The sequence below is a fragment of the Thermobia domestica genome, chromosome 10 (assembly GCF_964235325.1).
Source record: "Thermobia domestica chromosome 10, izTheDome1.hap1.1, whole genome shotgun sequence".
Classification (NCBI taxonomy): Eukaryota; Metazoa; Arthropoda; class Insecta; order Zygentoma; family Lepismatidae; genus Thermobia; species Thermobia domestica.
In genome coordinates this window covers 234,794,383-234,822,382 of record NC_137463.1, presented here as the reverse complement: position 1 = coordinate 234,822,382, position 28,000 = coordinate 234,794,383, and the positions used below count along the sequence as shown (strand labels likewise).

The following is a 28,000-nucleotide window of genomic DNA, read 5'->3' as shown; positions in this document are numbered from 1 at the left end:
TATTGGCAAGATGATAATATAATTTCACGCCAGGTAATTCATATTAGATGTGCAATCAGAAAAGAAGTAATATTTAGTCCGTATATGATCTGTAGTCCATATGCAAAGAAGAAGAAGATGCGTAAAAATAGGAAAGCAATAGGATGTGAGTCGTGTTGCAAATAAGAAAAGTGTGTATGAAAGGATTATAATCTTGGAAAATGACCTTTACTGGTAAGTTGTTTTCGTAGAACTGAATTGCTTATGAAACTGTAAACCTATTCCATACTTGAGATTTCAGGTTAAGAATTTATTACCTCATATTAATTTAACTTTTTACCGAATTAGGATTATAGTGTATTTTTTATGGGTGCCGTTTGTTTTGTATTCTCTCATCTTGTGAGGAATAATATAGAAATCCCAGCTATAAGCCAAGTCGACTTTATCGCTAAAAATTGTTAAAATGTAAATTTGATTGTACAAAATGGCTTATCCAGGATGAATGAATATCCGGTTAAAAATAGACTAGTTTTTCACTATTTATTATGTATTTAAGGATGATAAGCGGCACCAAACATAATTAAAATGTGCTAAATATCTATAATTGTGTCAAACTATAATTGATCTAGAGTAAAATTGATTAAAATTAAAATAGTAATAAAAAATGAGAGCAAAGCTCTCTTATACATAGTTGTTGGTCGCTACCTTGATCCTCTCAACTTAGTGCCGATTTACTGTACATATCTATATATTTGAAAAATTTATAGAACACATTTGCAATAACATTTTAATAGATCAGTATATGAATAATCGAAATATGTTGCATTCTTACCTGTGAGATGTATATCTACTTAGAAATACATTATTCGGTATAGTTTTAGATTTGGGGGGCCTAATCTGACCTGAACCAACAAAAAATACAGAAACTATACCAAGAAAGCAAGAAATTCTAACTCAAAAAATGCTCCCCGCCCTAAATTCAAAGTATAACCTGTTAAGCGCGGATTAGTCCATAAGGTAGTCAGTCATTAACCACAAATACAACGTGCAGTGAGGTAAAGTAAAGTGAAGTATTTGAAGGAAGTGTGCTAACTCATAATGTGCAACCATAGAAGTGTCCGAGACTTAAGGAATTCATATTGTAAAATTTACGTAAGTAAAGAGTCGTGTTATTTTAGAACACCAATATACAAACAATGAAACAGCGTTAAGGTATTACCTGTAACGTCCATAATAACGTACAAATACATAATGCAACACGGAAGATAAAGTGTTTTATGCCATATATAGTGTTTTGCGCTATCCTTATTTATGTATACTCACCATTGCTGACGCGCCTTCTCCCTACGGACGCACCCCGCACAGGCCTCTCTGTTGCTCTTCTCAGGAGCGCCATTTCAGATTTTGCTTGGGAGGGCAAGGCACATTGATATATGTAAAATTTCGCATATTTCACTGATTTACTACTATTTTATTGATGGAATCTATAGAAATCTCAACTCAGTGGGGGGAAATTGCCCCTCCCTGCCCACCTAAATGACACACCTGGCTCTTCTGCTCTGACTCGTTAGATAACATTGTGCTTTTTAGTGGAGACCTAGCACAGTTGGTTAATACTTTTTTTTTTTTTGTGCTACGCGTATATTGAAATTCATTAAACTGAATATCCACCTAGGAAACCAAGTGTGCATCCTGTGCATCCTAAAAATGATTGTTTAAGCTACAGAGAGTAGATTTACTGAAAATGAAGTCTATACAATGAATTTATGTACGGATCCGTACAAAAATGTGCACATTTTTATGGATTCAAAACCTATAAACAATCGAAGAAATACGTGGTTACGCAGTCTAATGAAATGTTTACCCTCCACGGATAATAATGGATACATCTGACATTGTTTAAAAAAAAATAACGTCTTGTATCAATGTAGAATTTTAACGAGATAAATTACCAATACCTATCCACAGCGGCGCAAATCTCTCTTCAACATTTGGGGGGACGGGTAAGACTGTTCCCATAATCTTATTCTTTTAAAGCTATGTTTAAGATATTATGAAGTTGAAAAACAATGCTGGGGAGGATAAGGGAAACAGAGTTGTCTTCATCATTGGAAGGCGGGCAAATTTGAGGCTTATTCAGGGGGAGATGAGACTCATACTACGGTATATGTATCTGACTTCTGAGGTGATATTTATATCAGGCGATGTAGATGAAGTAATGGTAGATATCAGTATTGCAAATCAGTGCCGTGAACACATCTTGAAATGCATATTTATAATTGGTATACTAATTAGGCATCCACAATGATCCTCATCTACAATGTAGATGAAAATCACATTTCAAATCAGACAGTTAGTGATGGGTAAATTCCCGGGAAAATATTTTTCGGGAATATTCCTGGGAAGATTCCCAAAAATAGGAATATTCCGGGAATTTATGTACAAACACAAAGAAAATTGCATTCTATTACTGTAATTTCAAACTAAAATTCGTTTTTATTACTGTATACTTATTACTGTTCTCTCCAGAGGATTCTTTATTCTGAACGGTATTATATTATTCAGTGGTGCCCACCCCCCCTTATGTCCATGACGCACCTCCCCCCAATTGTCTATCCGTAGGTGTTCTTCCATGAAAAAAATCTTCTTTTCGATTAATTTTACCCCCCATCAAACATATTTATATAGATTTTTACCCCCCCCCCAAATATTTCAATGACGCAGTTTGCGTCATAGCCCCCCCTTGTGGGCACCCCTGTATTATTTTATGCTATGCGAGTAAATATGTAGGAAAAACATTTGGTATAGAAAGTGCACATATTTTTACACCGCTAAACAGTTCAAATTTATATCTAACAGTAAGTGGATTCTCTAAACTTGACCCTACTACTAATATTATTATCATATTTTTAAATGTTATAAACAAATTAGTCTGGGCAACTGTCGAAACATATGTAATCTCTCGAAAAATTTGTAGGATTGCCAGTGGATGGGATGACATAGGCCTAAATACAGAAATTGATTTTAGTTACACTGAGCTTTGTTACTATGTTCTTATTGTGTACTATTAAATCCCTAATTTAGGAATATAGACTATTTCGAAAAATGTACATAATGTTACCACTAGCGCAAATACCCGGGGGATGAGGAGGACATGTCCCTTCCAATCTTGGAACTGGGGGCACTGTCCCCCCAATAATCCGATTTGAAATGTGTTTTTTTAGGGGGGGTGTAATGATCTGTGTCCGATTGTCACAAAGAAAAGTGAGATGAAATTTATGTCCTCCAGAATAAGCCTCAAATCTGCTCGCTTCCCAATGAAGACATGTCTGCTCCCTGATCCTCCACAGGATTGTTTTTCAACTTTACAAATATTTTGAGCATCGCTTAAAAAAATCGAAGCGGTTTTACTTGCCCCCCCCCCCCCAATGTTGAAGACAGATTTGCACCGCTAAGTGTTACAAAAATTCGCCAACAGCACTTGGTACATGACAGTAGCGTAGCCAGGAAGTGTGTTTGGGGGGGGGGCAAGTGCTGTTATAGGTACATATAGAAAAATTACAAACAAAAAATATATAAACATAAAAATATATAAACAATTACAAACATCAAAGCACCAAAGTACATTGTCGGACCTCTTTGGGGGGGCGGCCCCTCCGGCCCCCCCTTTCCTACGCCACTGGTACATGAATACACACGTAAAAGAAGTACACAAATTCTAATTAACACAGGTCCGTAAACACCGGTACTAATTAAACATCGTGAGAAGCAACCCTAATTTTGATATGTAAATATTACATTTTAAAATTATATGTATTTACGACTGCAGATATTTCTTTATTCAATATCTCATTCTTTCTCAGAGAGCAAAATTCGAATCAAAGACAGCAGACAGACCGACATCTATTACTGACGGTGGTTCGGGGTGTACTGATAGTACTCTACAGAATTTGTAGATTAATTTACAAACTGGTTCCGTTTGATCATTTATAAATTAGTGGTGTCCTCCCACTTGCGTACATTCCCATTTGCGTACGTGTCAAAATCCTTCCCATTTGCGTACATGTCAAAATCCTTCCCGGTTGCGTACAAGTGCCAGATGCAATGAAATGTCATGATTTAAAAGCGAGATAAGAATTCCCATTTGCGTACAGGTTCAATAGCTGGTACTATTTCTCTGAATTTTTGTTAGTTTCTGAGCAGAGGGGGATATGGAATCTAAAGGTTTCGTTTCGAGTAACAGCCACAGCGAACAAGAGTCCCTGAATAGTTTCATTTTGCAGGCCAGCACGACCTTCATTGACGGCACATTTAAGAGCTACAACAAACTTTACTCCCAAAGTTTTGTAATTCATGCAGATATTGGAAGTTTAATAGAGGAAACTAATGTGATTCCAGTAGTTTTTAGCCTTCTCCCGAGCAAGAGAAAGCATATATATGAAAGGTTGAAGTCCTGAATTGGAATCCTGAAGTTGTAATGGTAGATTTCAAAAAAGCAGTAATAAATTCTTTTAGGACAATTTCCCTTCAGCTTCCGTAAGTGGGTGTAATTTTCACTTTAACCAGTGTCCTTGGTGTAAGATACAGGATTTGGTCTTAGTTACAGACTACAAAAACAATGACTTCAGATTCGAATGTTTGCGTCATTAGCTTTTCTTCCGTTAGAAATGATCGACAGTGGTTGACTGTCTATTCAAGAAGACATCCCCTAAGCTTAAGCAGTTCTATGGCTATTTCATTGACCAGTGGCTAGAAAATTCTACAGTCCCAATAAGCATGTGGAACTGTCATGAAAAACGCCATAGAACAAATAATCCCGCAGAAGATTGGGATAATAGACTAAATACTCTACTAAGCAAGTAAAATCCTCATGTCATCGAATTAGTCTGTTTTCTCAAGCTAGAAGCCAGGAGAAGTGACCACGCTTGCGACAGAAAGTATCTCAGCTTGCAAGGTAAAAGAAAAAAGTATATATGCAGCTTGAAAAAAACGTTTTGGGTAGTTTTAATGTTTCAAAACATGTTAGATGATATTTGGTTGCACTTTATATATTCATAAGTTCTCATAAACTGTAAATCGTATATATATATACCACCACCTATAAGTAATGCTTATCAATATATATTGATATCTTATATATATTGATAAGCATTACTTATAGGTGGTGGTAACAACGATAAACAGCCTACTGCACATGCACCATATAAGATCCAGATCAGGGGCGGTCTGGCCAGGTCGGCAATCACCGAGGGCCCCGGAGCTGTGGGGCTCCCAAGAACAAAACCATAAATTTTTGGTTGGTATTAAAAACGTTTACATACATTTAGATACTAGTCCATCGCATTCAAGCATAGGATATGTGAAGATCACTTCAAAGCTTTAGGGCTATGCCTCATTCGCACTAACTCATGTTTGCAATAAGCATTAATATAAACTTACCGTGCAGTATACAAATTTGGTTGAAATTCTGAAAGAATGTAAACCTGGTGGGCTGCTGAAATTTAGACCTAAAATATGAAACTTGTATAACTTGGTGGTATTCACTAAATAATATCGACAGTGCAAGGATTGGAACGCACCGTGGCTGCGCTCAACCCGTTTATTATCCCGTACTTAATATTTATATTATTATTTCCTTATATGTGAGAAAGAATTATTGTGAAATTTTAGATTACTAGCAATTTTGGTATAGGTTTTTTTCTGTTTTGGGGCCTCCCTTTGAATTCTCAAAATACTAGTGACGTTGGAAATTAAAAATATTTTTGCTTATTAGTATTGTGTTTAGCTAAATGGTTAGCGCACGTGCCTACGATGCTCATGGTCTCGAGTTCGATTCCCGATGGGGACACTCAAAAATTTCAGTGTTGGCCAGCATCGTAAGGACAATTGGAGAGCTACCTGTATTAAGAGGTAGCGGACTCCGGTCTAGAAAGCCGACATTAAAAACTTCGGGTGCCGTTGCACTGATTTCGCATCCTTGTGGCGATGGCAGCTTTCGAAAGCCAAACCGGACATGATATTTCAACATTATTAGCTTCCAATCAGATAAAAATAGAGAAGCAGAAATTCAGACCAAAAGATTGGTTATACAGCGTTTAATCGACATAGTGTTATTTTTAGGAAGATAAGGAATTGTTTACAGAGTGGGCGAGTCAGAAGGGGCGCATTCATTAGATTCTATCAAAGACCATGGGAATTTCCTTGAATTGGTCATGTTAGTTGCAAGTTATGTGATTTTGCAAAATCATGTTACAAAGTGTATTGAAGACACCAAAGCGCACAAACTGAAAATAAAATAAAAAAGGAAAGTCGACAAAAGAACAAACTGTACGAGGCTCTCTCTTTGACTTTTTTGAATCAAAAAGGTTCATCAAAAAGTTAATCAAGATAATAAATTTGGACGAAATATTATTTTGAAAGACCTTCAAGACAGTGGTGTTTATAACTTGATGGTGGATAGTATAGCTACAAGGTATAGCTTTTATGGACCAGTTGGCAATCTGTGTCCACTACGAAGTCCAGGGAAAGGTATATTAAAAACTTAAATTTAGCAGTTGTTGATGATTCAAGTGGACTTGCTTTGTACGAATGTATAAAATCAAAGCTAGTTGAATGTGGCATTAAAATTTAGAATATTATTGCGTGTTCTTTGGATGGGGCGAGTAATAGGAACGGTTGTTACAACGGTCTTCAAGCGCATTTCAAAAGGGAGAATCCGTATTTAATTTACACTGCATGGGACACGTACTAAATTTGGCTGTAGCTAATACTACAGTAAATTTGCTCCAAGCAGAAAATTTATTTGGTTTAGTAGAGGAATCGGCTGCTTTCTTAAGTTCTTGTTACAAGAGAATGACTGTCTGGGAGAAAGAGACTAAAAAGAAACAGTGCCAGCACTAAACTATGCAGACTCCAAAAAATTGGTGCCACAAGATGGTGGAGTGAGCATACGGCACTTCTATCAATTATTGACGTACAGTTTTTGATAAGTGATACCAACTCAGAAAAGTTGACCCATTTGTTGAATGTTTTAAATAAAATATTGATAGAAGCTTGGATTGCAAATCAAAGTTCCGGCCATAAATATGATAAAGCAATAGTCCAAATTCGAATATGTTCTCATGCCTTTTGTCATGCTCGATATTTTTCTGATACAACTCCCGTTTCAAAATACTTAAAGAAATGGATTGTTGTACAGCTTGGAAATTGGTGTAATTTTTTTTTTTACAACAAATCACTGCTAAAATTAGTTTAGAGCACTTTGAATTTCTCACTTGACAAATCAAAATAGTGTACAATTGCCATGAATATCATTTTAGAGGATGTGGATGATGTAGAAGTTTCACTGGACTTCGATGAGAAGAGAATTTCGAAGAAAAAAATGCCTAGTGAAAAAGCAAAAGATAAAGTTTTAGAAGTTACTCCAATTCAGAAATTTAAACAAATCTATTTCCGTATTATCGATTGTGCTACTTAAAGTATCGAAAAAAGATTTAATCCAAACAGATATTTTGAAAGATTGTTCATGACTCCATAAAAAATCCCTGAAATAGCAGACATTGACGAATTTCCAACAGAAGTCTTACGCACCATTTGTCACCTAACCTTAGTTGATCTTACACGTGCTAGACTCAGTGGGATCAGAGTGATGAAATTGATGTGAATAACTTAAATGAAAACGAATGACGGTCAGTCAGAAGAAGGCGAAGAGTACTATGTCAACTGCTTAGTGAAGGAGAAATGTTCTAGATGCATAGCATGTACCTTTAACATTGTTTTCGTGCTATCACAATCTGGAATTTGTACAAATCTATATACAGCTTACAAGTTTATATTAACTCTGCTTTGTACGCAGCTAACCTGCGGAAGGACCTTTTCAAAACTGAAAATTATTAAGAATAGATTTGAACAGAATTTGTGCGCTAAACCAAGATTTATTGTCTGTACTTTTTTTATAAATGCAGAACGAGACAGATAAAAATTTGATTAAATAATTCGTAAATTTAGATAAAAATTTGATTATAGATGAAGCATCAATAACGAATGAGAAGTTTAGGAAAAAGTTATTAGTTTAATGAAGCATTTAGACATTAAGCCTATAGACCTGATCTACGTAGAAGGAAACTTCTTTTCTCTGTTAGTAAATGTATTCACAATAATCTTCATCATCAACAGAATACAATATTATGTATTTAAACTTAATTTTACGGGTTGATAGTTCGACATTTTCTTTTTATGAGTGAATATAAGTACAATACGTACATAATTTGTGTATATTTATTTGATTTTATAGGATTTTTATGTAGATTTTCATACGCCTATGCAAAGTGACTATTTTGAAGTTTGAAGTAATCTACGTATTGTAAGTTTCATGTAATAAAGTATGAAAACTGTAAAGTATTCCTGGTAGTATTTATTGGTTACTTACCTTATATCAATGATCAAGGTATTGAAAATTTGTTTTTAAAGAATACAATGGTAGAATTTATGTATTAAAAGATGTAAGCATGCTGTAGAGGTTTGCTATTAAAATAAAGCTCCTATAAAACAATGCGGTAGGTAGCTACTTAAATGGGCCAATAATAATAGAATTTAGTAACATACGCAAGTGGAATTTTTTTTAAAAGGGGCATCTCTAGCTTCCTGCAGCCGAGGGTTCCCAGAGATGCCAGACCGTTCCTGATCCAGATATTAGTTCGGCGAAGACTTTTTATAAAGTCCGACCTGTGTATCCCTTTGATGTGATTTGTGAATTCATATCACACACATTTCGGGGATACGATGGTCGAATTTGAATTCAACGTGAAGAGTTAACTCGGAAAAAATCTTACAACAGTATGGAAAGCATGTATGCATCTTTTTGTATTTCCTTGAGCATGCAATTCCATATCCTCCTCTGTTCAAACTTTATTAAAAATGCACAGAAACAGTGTCGGTTATTAAAGATGAACGGAAGTGGGAAAACTCTTATCAATATCAAAATATGTCATGTCATCGTCCATGGCACTTTTACGCATCTGGGAAGGATTTTGACATGTACGCATCTGGGAAGTAATCAAATTAGTACTTTGCTACTTTCTAGTGCAAATGAAAATGGAAATTACAAAAAAAAACATAATTAATTAAATAAAGTACAGTCAACGAATTTCAATTTTTTAAATCTCCAAATTATTTAAAGCCTAGAAGTTAATGATATTAAATGAAAATACAATAATTAGTCATATTGTTCTTATAATTTGAAAAATAAAGAAATGGAAATAAATTCCTTCCCGGGAATTTATATGCCAGGGAAAAACCGGGAATATTCCCATTTTTTATTTTCGTTCCCACCGGGAATATTCTCACTGACCATTACTAAGTACAGTCGCCCATTGATAGAGGACATGTCCCCCTCAACCCCGGGATTTACGCCAGTGCCTACCCAGCATTATCTGAAATATAACTATGCTATAAAGCATTTTCAATATGAACACAGAACTAATTCTAAACAAGAGAAAGGCTTACAATCAACGAAACGAAAATTATATAAATAAATTATTTTGCTATTCTTTTCCACACATTTGCATATAAAAATAGTGAAATGAATTGATTACGGGGCTTGATTACAAATTGTAAATAATTGTCCATCCCTCTCCTCGGAAGTAAATTTCCTTGTCTATGTCATCCAGATTGAAAATAACCAGACGAAGTTACATATTACGACTGGCTAATGTTCCGCTGATGACGGTCGCGAATGACAGCCACACGAACTTGTTCTCAACATTGTATTATTAATTAATTGTTATTTTAATATATCTTACCCTCAATCACGTCTATTTCATTGCCCTCCTTCATTTGTAATTGTTACTTAGAAATATTTTTATTTTCATACTTTATTTGTTCTTCACTAAATACGGACGTATGTCTCTGTATTGTTTTACGGCAAACAAATACTGTTAAGTGTTGCAAGCTCCGTACTCTTCAGAAGTAACGAAAACAACGAACTTTTACGTTATCACTGGATATAACTTTTCTCGCGCCCGTTATCACTCCTCCTCCTCCGCTTCTTCTTCTTTCCATTTTCCAACCACTATTATAAGCAACATTTTGCTGCGTTGATAATTCAGCTATAACAAAAACCTTTCACTACTAAATGGGGGATTGGGGGCGGGGCTTATTAAAGTTTTCTTATTTTAACTATACGATGCGTTCGCTTGCCTTTTATAACTGTAGCTTTAGTTAGTTTTGATTATTTAGATTTCGTTTCGCTTTAAATGTAACATATCTACATTCCACGGGCGTCCAAATGATGTCCAGGAAAAGCAATGTGGGTTATCCAGTGGGTAATCGAGGGACGTCAAAAATTACAAAACGCCTATGAAACTACCTCTTACCTGTATTAGATTGTCATACAAAAAGATACGTATTTCGACCCCACTAGTAGTGATATCGTGCACCGAAGGTACCAGGTAGAATCCATGTGGTCGGAGGCAACGTCGAAAACGTTCCAAGTTAGTAAGAGTTGTCGTGTCCCGTGTAATGGATGGCTATTATATTGTGATATTGTCCCATTTAAGGGACATCAAATTGCATCTATAAAGTAAAATTTAACCATATTTGGTTAACATTCAATTTTGGCTTCGTTCACTTCCGCTCTACATTTGCAATATGTACTATTCTGAATTATGGCAGCATATACTATACTTCTAGGTTAGTTAACAAAACAGTAGGTTTGAAACACTGGCACATTATGCTCTATTGTTAGTTTATCTAGTCTACAATTAACATTTCTTTTTCTCCATTATTATTCACTCTAAAATGATGAAGTTGATTGCCTTTTTTAAATGTATGATGTTTAAATTTAATTTAACTTGACATGTATTTCCAAGAGTTGAACATCCTTCAAAAATCCAGTTTAGGCAAGTGCCCATTCCACTTGCCCCTCGGTGCGGGCGGCCATGATTGTGGTTATTAATTGATTTTAGATCTCTTCATAATTTATCTCGGATGCACAATAACTGCAGTAATGGCGTAGCTACAGAAAGGCCTAGGGGCATGACCCACTACACGGAACTTTGCCTCCCTCCTCAGTAATGGTAATGTTGCTTCTAAGTAATAATTTAAAAAACGTACAGGTTGAAAAGTATTTCGTACTCTCAGCATCAAAAAGTTGCGACAGCAAACGCGGTGCAGCTAGGCCACCCAATATACACCTTATTATCCAATAATTGTGTCAGGTAAAGAGACCCCGTCTCCTCCTTTTTTCTCTCATACTAAAATTAGCTAACAACATGAGCGCAGTTCTAATTTAAACCTACACAAGTATTAGTTTCGATAAAATGAAATAACAAAACAGAGACGAAACAAGATTCATAGGTTGATATAGGGAGAAACTGAAACACAATGAAAAATTGAAACCAATGAATGTCTATTACACAGAGATTCAGAAACGAGGCAGACACACAGAGAAAGAGAGAGAGAGATAAGAGGAGAGAAGAAAAAGAAAAGGAAGAACAGATATAACTGGAATTCAAACGTAGTAAGAAAACGACCTAACATTATAAAGTTCCGTTTCCAGAAATCCAACAGTAATATAGAAATAACGTTTGTTTTACATATTTTCCAGAACTATTCGAATATAGAAGATGATTTAAACATTTGTTATGTCACATTCATAATGGATAGCATACTCAGTTTCAAGGAGAACTGTAGATCTCCGAGGCACATCTAGGATAATGTCAAACGTTTAACACACATGCTTTGTTTCCGCGTCGTTCGATTGCAAATTCGGTAGTATTCATTGGACGTACTAATCCAAAATACATTCTAATATACCCAGTAGATAGCGTTGGTCATATCCCCATTTCAGGCTACTAAGCATACTGGAAAAAAACAAAGTGAAGAAAAAGAAATAAACAAAATTGAAGAGTGCTATTTTATTGCTGAATTTCTATCAGAAATACCCTATATTAAAAGTCCAAACTAAATCGTAATGAAAAGTTACAATGTTCGAAAGGAAAAGTTTATGTTCCTCATAGATGTAGCATGTTTCAAATTTAAACGTGAATAAAACACATTGACTTATAAGATGGGAAATAATTTTGTGTCGAACTAGTATAAATAATATTTTGTTTTCAAATAACCAAAGAGGTTACAATTTTCTGCCTTTTCCGAAGATTTATCTGTTACGGACATACAGCATTGATTTAATCTCTCCCTGATATAACGTAATTTGCACAGATAGAATGAACAAGCTAAGAGCTCAAAGGGATCATCGTGTCAGTCGGCTGATGTTCGGTACGTTATAGACCACAACTGGGTCGAGGATTCAAATCCGTAGTGGCCCGGTAATCCCACTGAGACTTGGTTATCCAGAGGATAAAAAGGAGATTTTACTTATTCCCTTCCCTTTAAACACTATTTCTGTCAGAGATGACCAGGACTGGAGTTTATCCTCAAAGCACGAAAAACACGACGCCGAAGTTCCCAGTTAATTAGATTCTCCAGACCAGGTATATCGGGCTCTTGCTCTGTTTTAACTTTGGAACATGATGTACGCATGCGTGTGAGAGGGAGAGAGGAGAGAAGTGAAAGGTGCAAAAACAGGATAGGGAAACGTTAAGAAAGAGAGAGAGGAGAGGAATATAAATATGAAACATACTTATCATTGCAGTGTATGATGTAGAACGCACACACTGTTTACTCGAAATATCGCCAGTGATGCCTTGTAAGTTCTCCATCAGAAGATGAATCTCTGTTTGCAGCCATTATTTTATGCGAAAAATCATACTACCTGATGGGGAATCGAACCAAGATTTTCCATTTGGAAGTCAAGCACGTTACCACTACACCACGGATTGCTTTAGCCAAACTTTGTTTAACAAATGTTTCTCTTTTTGAGAACGATAACACGAAAATGTATACTGCAGATCAATGATGTCTTTGGAATGTCCTGGTAATTCCCTTGCACTTTCCCAACTAACATTTGTAAATTGTTTCTATCATGATACAGGTGCTTTTTCCACATTCTTATGTCTTGCTTTTCCAGTATGACAAATCGATTCTTCACAATAATTTTGTAAAAAAAAAATAATTTTGGTGTGAACGGGATTTAAACCTATGTTAGATAGCTGTATTATTCATAAGGCCATTATGTTAAACATACACTATCTTGCCACCTGAAATTACAAGCCAAATATTACTTTAGCACTAATCTTTAGAACGAACCAAAATGCATAACGAAATTCATTTATTCGACGGCGTAGAGAAATTAGTGCACATTAATAATAAAGGAAAAACATACAATCGAGGAAAAATAGAGAAATAACATATTTTGGAGTAATTTCGCTGTGCAAGTTCAAAAGTATGTGAATAATAATGAGAATAATATTAATAATAATAATAATTGTTCAATTTACAGTATAGATGTATATTATTATTACTATTATAATTATTATTATTATTAGCATCAATTATTTGCTTCGTTGCGTTAAATTGAGAAAAATAGTAATATGTTCTGTTACTCAGTCACTCTTTAGTATTACTAAAGCGCTCTTTGATATCGGTCATTTTCGATGAGTTTTATATATCCCTTTCCCACCCTATGTTGTGGGGCACGGCACCTGCAGTGTCATTGTTCATGCCAGCGAGCCGGAAAACTGAATTCGACACTAATATTGGTTATTTCAATCATATTTATATGTCTCCCCTCCTCCAAGTTTAGGGGGCTCAATTTGCATTTAAACAGCATCACATGTGTCACTGTTAATCTCAGCGGCTCCAAAAATTATAGATTCGCCACTAATACCGGACATTTTTCGTTCTTTTTTAAATGTCGCTTCACCTCCCATCTCCTAAGTTACACCGTCAAAGTGATATGACAGAAACCATCTCAGGTTCGGACTTCATCTAAATTGAAAATTTGATCGAGATTGGTTTGGTGGTTCAAGAGTCATTAAGTTTTATATATATATATATATATATATATATATATATATATATATATATATATATATATATATCCCATTCTCCTCCTCCAGCTCTCCCGTGAAAGTGAAATGATAAAAATAATCTCAGGCTCGAAACTCACCTATGTAAAAAATTTGATCGAGATTGATCCTTTGTTTCACTCCCTCTCCTCAACCCTAAGTTATATCGACAAAGTAAATTGATGAATACCATCTTAGGCCCGAACCTCAACTATGTTGAAAATTTAATCGAGTCGGGTGGTTCAAATGTGATGAAGTTACAAAGACAGTCACTTTCATTTTCATTTTTTTAAACATCTCCCTCTCTCCGGCCCCTACATTGCACCGTCAAACTGAAATGATAAAAGTCGTCCCAGATCCGAAGCTTAGCTATGTTGAAAGTTTAATAGAGATCGGTCTAGTGGTTCAAGAGTTATTACGGTTTATTAATTTTTATATACCAACCCTCCTCCATCCCTAGGTTTTACCGTTAAAATGAAATGAAGAAAAGCTTCCCAGGCCCGAAACTTATCAATGTTGAAAATGTGATCGAAATCGATCGAGTGGTTAAAGAGATTAGGAGCCACAACATAGTTACTTTCAATTTATAATATAGGATATTATTATTATTATTTGCGTACTTTTGAACTTGCACGTCGAAACTACTACAAAATTTTTATTTCTCTATTTTTCCTCCATTGTTTTTTTCTTTCTTAGTGGGCACTAATTTCTCTCTACGCCGTCGAATAAATTAATTTCGTTGTGCAGTTTGGTGCAAATAACGTTGCAGGAAGAAGCAGGTTCGTTCTAAAGATCATGGCTAAAGTAATATTTGGCTTGTAATTTCAGGTGGTATGATAGTTCAGGGGTAACGTAATAGCCTTATGAATAATACAGTAACATAGGTTTAAATCCTGTTCACGCCAAAATTATTTTTCTACAAAGTGATTGTGAAGAATCGACTTATAGTACTGGACAAGCAATAGATAAGAATGTGGAAGTAAGCACCTGTATCATGATAGAGACAATTTACGAATGTTGGTTGGAAAGGGCAAGGGAATTACCAGGACATTCCAAAGACGTCACTGATTTGCAGTATACACTTTTCGTGTTATCGTTCTCAGAAAGAAAAATTACATCATTTGTCAAACAAAGTTTGGCTACAGCAATCGGTGATGTAGTGGTAACGTGCTTGACTTCCGAATGGAAAATCTTGGTTCGATCACCACCAGGTAGTATGATTTTTTCGCATAAAATAATGGCTGCAAACAGAGATTCATCTTCTGATGGAGAACTTACAAGGCATCACTGGCGATATTTCGAGTAAACAGTGTGTGCGTTCTACATCACACACTGCAAAGATAAGTGTTTCATATTTATATTCCTCTCCTCTCTCTCTTTCTTAACGTTTCCCTATCCTGTTTTTGCACCTTTCACTTCTCCCCTCTCTCCCTCTCTCACATACATACGCACTTCATGTTCCAAAGTTAAAACAGAGCAAGAGCCCGATGTACCTGGTCTGGAGAATCTAATTAACTGGGAACTTCGGCGTCGTGTTTTTTCCTGCTCTGGGGATAACATCCCCAATCCTGGTCATCTCTGACAGAAATAGTGTTTAAACGCAAAGGAATAAGTAAAATCTCTTTTTTATCCTCTGGGTAACCGAGTCTCTGGGTGATTACTGGGTCACTACGGATTTGAATCCTCGACCCAGTTGTGGTCTATAACGTACCGAACATCAGCCGACTGACACGATGATCCCTTTGAGCTCTTAGCGTGTTCATTCTATCTGTGCAAATTACGTTATATCAAGAAGAGTTTAAATCAATGCTGTATGTTCGTAACAGGTAAATCTTCGGAAAAGACTAGAAAATGGTAACGTCTTTGGTTATTTGAAAACAAAATATTATTTGTTCTACTTCGACACAAAATTAGTTCCCATCTTATAATTCAATGTGTTTTATTCGCGTTGAAATTTGAAACATGCTACATCTATGAGGAACAAACTTTTCCTTTCGAACATTTGTAACTTTTCATTACGAAACAGTTTGGAATTTTAATATAGGGTATTTCTAATAGAAATTTAGCAATAAAATAGCACTCTTCAATTTTGTTTATTTTTTCTTTTCGTTTCGGTTTTTTCTTTGTTCAGTGTGCATTAGTAGTCTGAAATGGAGGATATGACCAACGCTATCTACTGGGTATATTAGAATGTATTTTGGATTAGTACGTCCAATGAACACTACCGAATTTGCAATCGAACGTCGCGGAAACAAAGCATGTGCGTTAAACGTTTGACATTATCTTAGATGTGTCTCGGAGATCTACAGTTCTCCTTGAAACTGAGTATGCTATCCATTATGAATGTGACATAACATATGTTTAAAGCATCCTCTATATATTCCAATAGTTCTGAAAAATATGTAAAACAAACGTTATTTCTATATTACTGTTGGATTTCTGGAAACGGAACTTTATAATGTTAGGTTGTTTTCTTACTACGTTTGAATTCCACAGTTATATCTGTTCTTCCTTTTCTTTTTCTTCTTCTCTCCTCTTATCTCTCTCTCTCTCTCTCTCTCTCTCTTTCTCTGTGTGTCTGCCTCGTTTCTGAATCTCTGTGTAATAGACATTCATTGGTGTCAATTTTTCATTGTGTGTGTTTCAGTTTCTCCCTATATCAACCTATGAATCTTGTTTCGTCTCTGTTTTGTTATTTCATTTTATCGAAACTAATACTTGTGTAGGTTTAAATTAGAACTGCGCTCATGTTGTTAGCTAATTTTAGTATGGGAGAGAAAAAAGGAGGAGACGGGGTCTCCTTAAATGACACAATTATGGGCTAAGAAGTTGTATATTGGGTGGCCTAACTGCACGGCGTTAGTTGTCGCATTTTTTATGCGGAGTGTACAAATATTCAATATGTTTTTAATGAAATACAATCTACGGTTAACCGCTAAGGGCGATGCCCACTCAAGATCTTGCCTTGAGTAAAACAAACTTTGATAATGTTTCCGTCTTAAGACAATTCGTTTTAATAATCATGTTTTGAAAATTTCTTAAGGAAACGCGTCTTCATCAAGACTGGTATTCGTGTCTTGTGGAAAATATGGAACCATTCCTGCTCTTAACATTGTTTTACTATGAATTAGTGAGATCAAAATCTTGTCTTGAGAAAAGCTTATGAATTAGGTCAAAATGTCGCTTTTATCCATCGGTGCTCAAAATAATACATTGCAAGGGACAATCTCCCTGCTGAATTTTGTTGTTGATGCACCTGGAGTGCGGACCACAGCGTAATCTATATTATCCTGTGAAACAGATTTCCTTTTAGATCGCTGTTTACCATGCACGCTGCAAAATCTCTTGACTATGTTGATAATGTTCTTAATAGCTTGTCTAGTTTTGGAGGTTTTTTGGACATGAGTGAAATCTTCTAGTACCTCTTTGTACGATGTCCTTCTACGCTGACGACCGCATACCATGGTTATTCACTTTTCATTAGATTGCACTTTCCTAGATCATCATATGCAAGGAAGATGAAGAAACTAAATAGATATCCTGTAAATTGTTAGCGGAAAATGAATATAAATTCTTAAATAGAAATTAGAGAAAATCTTCTTGGCGAATTCTACCAGATCTCTGATCCTTAGGCTTCATGATGAGAACCCTACGTATTCCGTGAAATATATTCTCGTATGGATAACATCTACGATATATATACAGATGGTAATCAGAAAAATGGAAACACCTGTACTTGGCAACATGTCAGATGTATGGGTTGGCAGTGGTGTCGTGGCGCCCGTAGCGCCGGACCGCTGGTGGTGGTGGGTTAGGTCGGTCTCCATACTACGTCAGGCGCAGGGAACAGCAGTGTCCAGTGGCTGCAGCAGACGGAGGTAGTGTAAAATGGGAGACCTCTCAGATTTTCAAAGAGGGCAAATTGTTGGTGCGCGGTTATGTGGAGTGAGTGTGACGGCAATGGCTACTGTGTTAGGTGTGTCGCGTGGGACAGTGTCGAAGGTGATGACGGCCTACACAACACACGGGAAAACACATCGGGGAAGCGGAACAGTGGGCGGAAGAAAATCATGAGTGACAGGTCACGCCGGGTATTAAAGCGCATTGTCACGCAGAACCGTCGTGCCACTGCGGAGCAAGTGACGGAAGAACTCAATCAGCACCTCCCCCACCCTGTTTCGACAATCACAGTCCGCCGCGAATTACATGACATGAACTTACGGGGTCGTGTTGCACGGGCCAAACCGCTCATCAGGGACCATAACGCTTTCGTTCTGGTGTTTCCATTTTTCTAATCAACATCTGTAAATATATATATATATATATATATATATATATATATATATATATATATATATAGAGAGAGAGAGAGAGAGAGAGAGAGAGAGAGAGAGAGAGAGAAAGAGAGAGTTGTAGTCCTGAAGCTAATGCAGGATGTAATTTAATGGATAAAATTTGTTCCCTTGACGAAAACCTTCGAAGCGATCGAAGCAATCGAATCCCTTATCCTATAAGATTAGTTAGTTACAAATATGGATTTTTAAAATTTTTAGTGTCCAAAATTAGAAAAAACGACCGTAGAAGTATGCATTATTAAACCTAAGTGTCACGAATGAAATTCATACAGCATATGCATCGGACTCTCCACATATTTTAAAAAGTTACCTTCAGCAAATTCAGAGCCTTGTTGATGAACGTACACTGAAGCCTGAGCACTGTTGGAGATAGTCTTTAATACAAGACAAGAGTTGAGGCTATTTCTTCTCATGGAAGTGTGTGAAAGTGATGTCTCAAAAATGTGTATTTCTTTTGGAAGTGCTCCCTCTCTTGTATGTAGTCAAGAGAAATTTATCTCGTCTCTTGGGTAACCCTAGATGGAAGCATGCATTCTTGGCTTCGCAAATAGCCTCGAACTTGTTTGAACACAGATCCTTGTCAAACGATGGGAGAAGTGCATCATAAAGACCAGCGATTACCTAGAAAAATAACAGTATGTGGACGTGAACGTGTGATTCAATACCAATAAAATGCAATTTATCGTTATTGATTTTTGTATTAGTTTCAGAAGTGAATAGAAAAAAATCCCTTTGGATTCTAAAAATGAACTATCTTATATGTTATCATTATTGCAGACAATTTTCACTTGATAATTTATTCACATTCAAAAGAAGTGTTGTATTCCTGATCTAGTGCACACACAATGAGGAATCTCTACCTTGGTTGAAAATCGGTAGGGACTTTCGCTGACGCACTTTTGAGTACATAAAGGCTTTGATAACTAAAGCTATATGTATATACGTACAATTAAGGTAGAGACAACGCAACGGGCAGAAGATACTTTAGTGGAGTGTGCAGTAAAAGCCACAGATCAAAGTAAAAGTGTCAAGAACAAAACAGAACCACAGCACCATTCACCATGTGCGTGTTGTTACGTTGCGTCAGCAGTGGCCTACAGGGTGGGCAGTTGTATGTGCTATTGATGTTCATCATAGTGATCTAGTTTCAACACGTAATTGTTCGCAAGAGACAGAGAGAGAGAGAGAGAAAACCCTCTTTTCCGTCAGCTTCAACATATTTTGGCGATTATTATGTGATCTTGTAGATCATAAAAATTGAGAGCAACGTGACAGAACTGGGCGACTCCTTCTTGTATTCAACATGCTCAGATGTGTAGGCCAAGACACTCAAAATGAGGAGCTTATTTTAAATCGAAAACACTTTCATTTAGATTTTTGTTCAAAATTAACTTTTCAACTGTTTATGAATCATTGGGATTAATTCTGTCGTATATGGAACAGAAGTCATGCAAATGGGAAGGTTTTTGAAAGAAATGACAATGTAAAGTTAATTGCTTCTACCGAAAACGAATGTATCAAACTCGTTCATTCACTTCTACTGTAAAATTATAAATTATGGAAATAAGCCCCTCAAATGTTCTCTACAGTTAAAAAGCCCAGCGTACTTGATAAGCTCCTCCTAGCGTTGTGGTACCAATTATCGATAATGAAAGGAACACTGAGAATGAGACTGCGACAAATGTCATGAGATCTTCAGCTTGATTTATAGTAATGAAAGGAGAGTTGTGTAGATGGAAGTAAATAACGGCGCATATTTCAAATATGATGTCCCATGGGTCCAGCATGAGCATGGAGATGTCGAATGACATTCATCACCTACTTGGAATATAGAGCGCAAAGTATCCTTTACTTCATTGTTAGCTTCAAGAGGTCTACCTTCCTTGTTCGACACTATGAAGTAGGATACACGGACTCATATACTACTGGTGCAGTTTATGCATTTATGTAGTAAGTATGTATGTATACTTCTTTCCAATCGTCTGTAGGTTGGATGTACTGCTTCCTTGGCTCCCAAGCAGATAAATAGCATCATTATCTTTGCTTGTGGCATATTTTAGCGTTATCACTTAAGTCTGCTTTGCGATGTTGCAAAGTAAACATGGGTGTGCAACTTTCCGTTTGCACCACAGAAAAATAGCGTTTCGTAATCCGATTTTTGTGATCTAAAGGTACACTAGGAGCCGAAATCTATAGAAGACTTTCAGTACAATGCGGAGGCAATGTTTGACTATAGAAAGTGTTTACCAGTGGATTGAAAAGTTGAAAATAAGTCAAACAAGCGTGAAGGACGAGGAAAGAGCACACCGTTTTTTATGTTTTAAAACTACTGGTAAACACTTTTCCCTTGTAAAACATTGCCCCGAATTGTGCTATACGTTTTCTATGGCTTTCATCTCTTGATACAATTTCATATCACACACACCCACACTATTAAAGGATGTTTTCCTGTGGTATAAACCTACTGTGGCGCAGCTATCTTTACTTCGCAGCAGCGCAAAGCGAACGTGACAACGCTGAAACTTAACAAATGCTACCATCTATTGCCTTGCAAGCGCAGGAAGCCGTGCAGCCAACTTACAGACGATTAGAACAAAAATATACTTACTTATTGACTTACCGGCATATTTTTACTTTGCTATTTGTTAGCTCAAATGGATCTATATTAAATGAAAAAGAATTTGAGTTTAATACGGATAATTCAGCATTTAAGTTTGACAATTATCATAGTTTTTAAATCAAAGTTTGACATTGAAATTCCAAAATTGATGCTGGTACGGAACGAGTGGAAGTTATTGAAGTAAGCTGCTGTAAGAATTATTCTAACCAGTAAGTAGTCTCACTTTTTCAATGAACAGATTTTCTTCTTCTAAAACTGGTTTTGATGTCATTCTCTGAATGCGGCTGATTTCTGCCGTCGCGGATGTCTAGATATCCTAAACAATGGTAATGTACTTTCCCTTCAGCGAGATTTTGAGTTTGGGAACAGAAAGAAGTCTGATGGAGCAAGATCGGGGAATAAGTTAGAATGGGTGAGCTTGGGGATCCTACACTTCTCTAAGATCTATCCTCCAATTACTACTGAGTGAAGACGAGCATTGGCATCTAGTAGGAGTTAGCTATCGCATTCTCACAAATATGGTATCACAAGATGAAGTCGCTTCATTAAGGAATCAAGAATGTCGCTAAAGAAGGAGTCACTGACTATTGTATTCTCAGGAACTCATTCCTTATGAATGACGTCTTGGGTGTCAAGAAATATTATTAGCATCGACTTGATACTTAATTTCTGAAAGCGAAGCTCCATATCGTAGTAATTTTTTCCCTTGCACTCTATGCTGTGCCTTTTTAAGGATTTATAATATTGACAGCACAGGATTTTGTCGGTTCTGATGATGTCAACCAGCAAAGAAGGGTCCGACTACACGGACTAAGTCAACTCTGAGCAGCACTCGATTCTCTGAGTTATTTTGCGCTTCAGTCAGACAATGAATCAAACGTTGCATAAATCATCTTTTCCTCATATCCTCTTTCAGGATCAGTTGGATCGTTTCGTGATTATATGCAGCGCATTCTCCCTCCTCCAGATGTTCTGACTGATGCATGTCTCGAATTCGCTCCACATTATCCTCTAAAAGATTGCTTAATGGACTTTCACTTTTGGGATAACCAGAAACGGCTTCATGTTTATCACGAAATTGGATATTCATAGTAAATAGTTCTTCTCATCTCATAAGTCTTTGTTGCTGATTTTCAAAATTGCACAGGAAAACTTAAGGTTTATCCTTTGTTGCACTTCAAAATCCATAGCAAAAGAGAACCACGGTGTTTTCGATGATCGATGATTAGAATGGCACAAATGCTCTTTTTACCAAATCTCCGCATGTTCTGCTAAAGAAGAAATATCATAGCATTAATCTCACATAAAAATTTTCTGTCACTAATAGTTACAGAGTACCAATATGAGTCCTGGAACTTTATTGTCAAACTTTCTATCAGTATATACATCAGTATTGTATATGATGTTAACTTGAGATAAGCTGGCATGCTCTACTCATCATTAAATATTAGCTCTCATGTAAATATATATTATTTTCTGTAAAAGAAAAAAGTATTAAATATGTTTATTTTACAAAATAAAGTTTCTAGTATTCTGTTGAATATAAATTATCCGCTTTAACTTAAATAATACAACGCAGTGCATTTTAATTTTTTTCAAATAGAACAACAAATCGTATAACCTACTATCACATCTGTACTTTACTAATTTAGTTTTATTGCTTATGTTAAAATTGATTTCGTATATTTTTTTTTTACTTATCTAGGTTACATCCAGAATGTAAAGATGGATACGATTAAACTCAAGCTATTGAAAAGATTTATACTTATTCTGGCACTGATATGTCTTGTGACAGTTATGTTCTTCATAGGCAAAGAGAAAAAGGTGAAAGAGACAATAAATTTGAAGCATTATTTTTCAGTCGACGAGGACAACCAAGTACATATTAAAAGTTGTGAAATACCTAATTATGACCCATTTGATAAAAGCATTTTAAAATATATTACGCCTTGGGAGCCCATACACTGTGGGAAACTTCAACCATTTCTGACGTACTTGGACAGTGATGGTTATATTTATATTAATAAAACTGCACTAAGAGAAACTGGGTATGAACTAACTGATATAAATTGCGTATATTCGGAAGTGAAGAGAGTTGATGGTGATGATGACGCAGTAATCTACTCGGAACCGATAGTTTTCAAGAATCCAGAGAGAGTATTATCAGAATTTGTAAGAGCACAATGTTTCACTAAGAAGAACCGTCTTATCCACGAAATAGTTCATGCATACGTTCGTCCTCTTTCAAGTGATAAAATATTTTCTAATAGGTTTGTTGACGTAGTTCAACCAAGTGTTTTGATTATTGTTTTCGAAGCTATGTCACGGCTTAATTTTATTCGACAGCTTCCTAAAACGTATGACTATTTAGTCAATACACTAAATGTTACAGTGCTCAAAGGTCTAGTGAAAAGTGGGCATAATACTCATCCTAATATGGTGCCATTTTTAACTGGAATGAACTCAGTTCCGGGCCATAAGCATATTCCGTATTTGTTGAACAGTAGCGATCGAAGTAACGTATTCTTTGACAATATGTCAATTATTTGGAAAAACTTCAGTCAGAAAGGTTATATAACTATGTATATGGAAGATACAATAACATTTGCAATTTTTAATTATTTAGCGAAAGGTTTTAGTGTACAACCCACAGACTACTATCTGCGACCATATTTTATGGCTTTGAGAAATCTGGAACATTTTAGATCTAGAGATGAACGATGCCTTAGTAATACACCTACTCACATATACCTGTATAATTATATAGAACAATTTACCAAAAAAATGCGTAACAATAAATACTTTGCGTTTGTTTTCCAGAATGATCTCAGTCATGACTTTATCAATTCTATTAAAGTAGTCGATGATGATATAAGAGATCTATTTATGCGTATGCATGACAGTGGAAGCTTAGAAAATGTCATTATGATTGCAATGGGAGATACAGGAAATCGATTGGACGATATTAGAGAATCGTTGATTGGTGCTATAGAGGATAAAATGCCTTTTTTAAGCATTAAATTACCAAAATTGATGCATGTGCTTTATCCTCATTTATTATCTGGCCTTAAAAGAAATGAAAATGTCCTTTTGAGTTGGTTTGATATGCACGAGTTATTGATGGATATTGTTACACAAAATTTTGGAACAACTTCAAAAGTAGATAGATGGGGATGGGCCGGAAAGTCACCCTTCCGTCCAATCCCTCAACCTCGCTCCTGCTATGAGATAGGTATTCCCACTGTTGATTGTATATGTACTCAGTCAGTCTCTGTTTCTATAGATAACGAGGAAGTGAAATCTGCAGCCAATAATTTGATGGACCATATTAACGCATTGTTACAGTCTACGAATAATGCATGTGTTCCTCTAACGTTACACGAGATTGTAAACGCTTATTTGCAAACCCAAGAAAGTGAAATGAATTCAAATGAGGTTTTAGGTATTTACTTACTGATCACTATAAGAGTTGCACCTAGTCAGGGGTTATTGGAGAGCCTTCTGCTCAAACATGCGGGCACTTCGTCGTATCAGGTAACTGGAGAAATAAATAGAGTTAATCGTTACGGTAACCAATCACACTGCGTTTCTGATCCTGTTTTAAGACAATTCTGCTACTGTAGAGACTTATTATCTCCTTAATACATATGAAATACCAAGATAAAACATACAAAAAATATTTTATTGAGCAAACTGGTACCGGTACTTCTTGACGAGTAGTACCAAAATTAGTACCTTCTCGTTCAATACTATAAATGTGTTACTGATTTGCAAGTTTAATTGATATGTTAATGTGATTAAACGACTTCTTTTTTTAAAAAAAACTTCTTATGTTGTGTTAATAAATAGAAGTTTGTAAATACTTAGATTTTACTAAAACACAATGTCATGTTTGCTTATAAGGATTAAACATTTTATGTGTCTTAGAATAAAAATCATATTAGTAGCAAGTTTGATTTCTACGTTTCATTTTTCATCCTGTAGCAATATACAATTACAGCAGAGCAACTTCATTTAATGATCATAAATAGCTTATTGCAGAAGCTTATTTGTGTAAATTGATGTACAACAATCTTTAAATAACTAAATATTTTAAGTTAATATTCCGAGGGAAATGCATTGTTTATATATGCAAAATTATTTATTATATTTGATGGTCAAAAGGTTGTAATAAAAGTTGGCTTAAGAAAGATGGCAATATCTCTGTAAAAATGGTTTTGAAATGCCTGTAAGGATTAAGCTGTTAATATTATTATTATTGACTAAAATAATGTATAATAACCATAAAGAATAATAAAGATTTGTATTCCACATAGATAAACATTTACGGTTATATAATTCTACCAACTATATTCAGCGGCGTAGCGTAAGAGAACGCCGGTATGCCCGGCATCCCCTGTTAATAAGGAAAAGTACGTATTTCATTATATATAAATTGTTTGCTTGTAATTATCACAATTATTTCCACTGCTATCTTCTGGCGCGCTCTCTCGACTTACTTTGACAAGAGGAACCTACGCATGCGCGTCGCTCAGATGCACATTTTCTGTCTTTCCTCCTGTCGTATGCTATTTTCCTCGGGCTTCCAGGCCTACTGAAAGCATCGGGGTTTTCCTCTGCTTTCTGTTGAATGCGCATGCGCAATACTTCCCTTCTCACTCCTCCTCATCCCTTGCAACCCAACATTTGCTTTAGATATACGCTGGCATATTCAAGTATTTCCAACTGTATATATTTTGAACTAAGCTATAGTTTCTGAACAGAACGTACGAGCCCTAATATAAAGGAAATAGAACAAAACGGAAATGGTTAGTTCAACGCATTTTTGAAGCATGCCGGTTATGTAAATAATAGTATTAAAATAGTTATGCCTTAATCACAACTAAATGCATCGTAATTGTAATCTTCATCGTAAAGGAGCTCAAAGACACAGGCATAAATATAAAGCATCCTATAGAATTACGGTCACCGATCTGGTAGGACAAGAGAGCCACCACTCCCCGTCACTCGCAAAGATTGTGCCAGGGCCCTTCAGTCACTGGCACAAATCTCGGGGACATAAGGGGAACATGTTCCCTACAATCTTGTCCACCCCCCCCCCCAATAATCCGATTTGAGATTGTGATGATGATTTCTATCCGACTGCCACAAACGAAACTGATGTCCTTTGACTTGTTTCATTTTTAAAAAAGAATCGTATTCTTTAATATTTAATTGTCATTAATTATTAGTAGAGATGCAAAAAAGCCGGCTTTTTTGAATCGATGTTTTTTTTCACATAAAAGCCGGCTTTTTTGGGAAAAAAACGACAATTTTGGAAATTTTGGCTTTTTTCAACTTCATGATTTTTCTATCTAAATAGCTTTCTTATAGTATATTATATAGTTAGATAAGAATTCCATGACCTGAATGTGATATTTCGCTCTGAAATTCACCATCAAGATGGATGGAGCACATGTTCTACGAATTAAAGCTAACATGAAGAATGTAGTATTTGAGGGTAATTTTAGAGGCTATTTAACTTTATTTTAACTTTTGAGTTATCGACATCTTTTTTCTTCTCTAGTTTGTCATCCGTGTTTCATTTCTAAGAGCTTTTAGTACTCTAGCTTCTAGCGTAAAAGTTAAACTTGCCCGTTTTTCTATTTATCCGTCAAAGCTTACGTTTTTCAATATATCCGTCAGACCGTACTTCCACATTTCTGTTATACTGTAGCTGTGAAGTGATTTAGCAATAATTTTCCGGACACAACCTTGAATACCAATTTATACAAATAATCAGTAGCGGATTTAGAAAAGTACTTTAGGAGGTTTTTTTCTGATTGTTTTCTTTTCCTAAAAAGTCCTAATTTTATTTGGGAAGTGCTTGAAGTTTATGAGTACAGGCATAACTAATATTTCGTTTCGTTTATATGTTTAGCAATAATCTTCCGGATACAACTTTAAAAATCATTTTATACTGAGAATCAGTGGCGGATTTAGAAAAGTATTTTGGGAAGGGTTTCTTACTAATGTTTAGTTTTTTTAAACATTCGTAATTTTTATTTGACGGGAGCTTAAAAAGGCATAAGTAATAGATATTTCGTTTGTTGCAGACATTCCGTAACTTTGGGGAACGGGCTTCATTCCGAAAGACCGCCCCCTAACCTTCGCAAAACCGTCACTGCTGGTAATTAGTAATAATAACGATTTAAAAACAATAAAAAAGGAAGTCGCCCAACTCACAGTACACGCACTATTTCTACATTCACAGATGGAATGAAGAAAAGCTTTGTCAGAATGGTTGAATGCTGGTTGAATCCCGGACTTCCCGATAGAACCGCAAAAGCTAATCACTCAGTCATGTTTGTTGTGCAGTTGTATTTAGCTTAACTTAAATATATTCCGTAGTCTTTTTTTTTTTTGGGCGGGGGGGAGTTCCGTAATGATATGTTGAATCCCTCTTGTTAAAAATTCAGAAAACTTGAGGATTGGGTAAACTGTGATGGTGGTTCTATAAAACTTAACTGTAGAATTTCAAGAATATACAGAACCAAAAGTTCTAGAAGTGCAGCCTTTAAGTGTATCATATAAATCTAAGTATTTCTCTTATGTTTTATTTTAATTTTATTTTGTTTCAAAAAGAGGGTATGGGATATTTTGAAGTAAAAATACTACATACTAGTTTGCTAGTTATTTGTGTATTTAAAAAGAAGTGTTTACTTTTAGGGTTGGCTGCTTTACACCAACTTTTTTTTTAATAACTGGTTTAAACCACAAAAATAAAAAGAATGAAAAATGCGAATCGTGTGAATTTCATGGTAACGTTTCCAGATATCAAACCACCTGCAATAGTTTCATTTCCCTTTCACCTTTTAATCAAGGTGTCCCATGTTCAATTCTCGGTCGAACCACAAACCTTCTTTCATGCGTAACCCAAGTAGCGGTTCGGATGTCAGTTTAAGCGAAAGTCTTCTCCTTGATAACCTCGGTATTTCGTAAGGATGTTAAGCCTAAATATACGAAACAAACCAAATTGTATATTTCTGCATGCCTAAATGCGTGTTGTTTTATAAAGAAGCCAATATTGCTTAAATATA

General features: G+C 35.7%; 1 protein-coding gene across 1 annotated transcript; it reads left to right on the top strand.

The window, feature by feature from the left end:
- Positions 1–76: 76 nt before the first annotated feature.
- On the top strand, positions 77–25,212 carry LOC145662190 (uncharacterized). The gene is made up of 2 exons (XM_081727523.1): positions 77–213; positions 22,627–25,212. Exons 1-2 carry the CDS (start codon positions 201–203, stop codon positions 24,561–24,563), a joined length of 1,950 nt encoding a protein of 649 aa, XP_081583649.1. The 5' UTR covers positions 77–200; the 3' UTR covers positions 24,564–25,212.
- Positions 25,213–28,000: the final 2,788 nt, after the last annotated feature.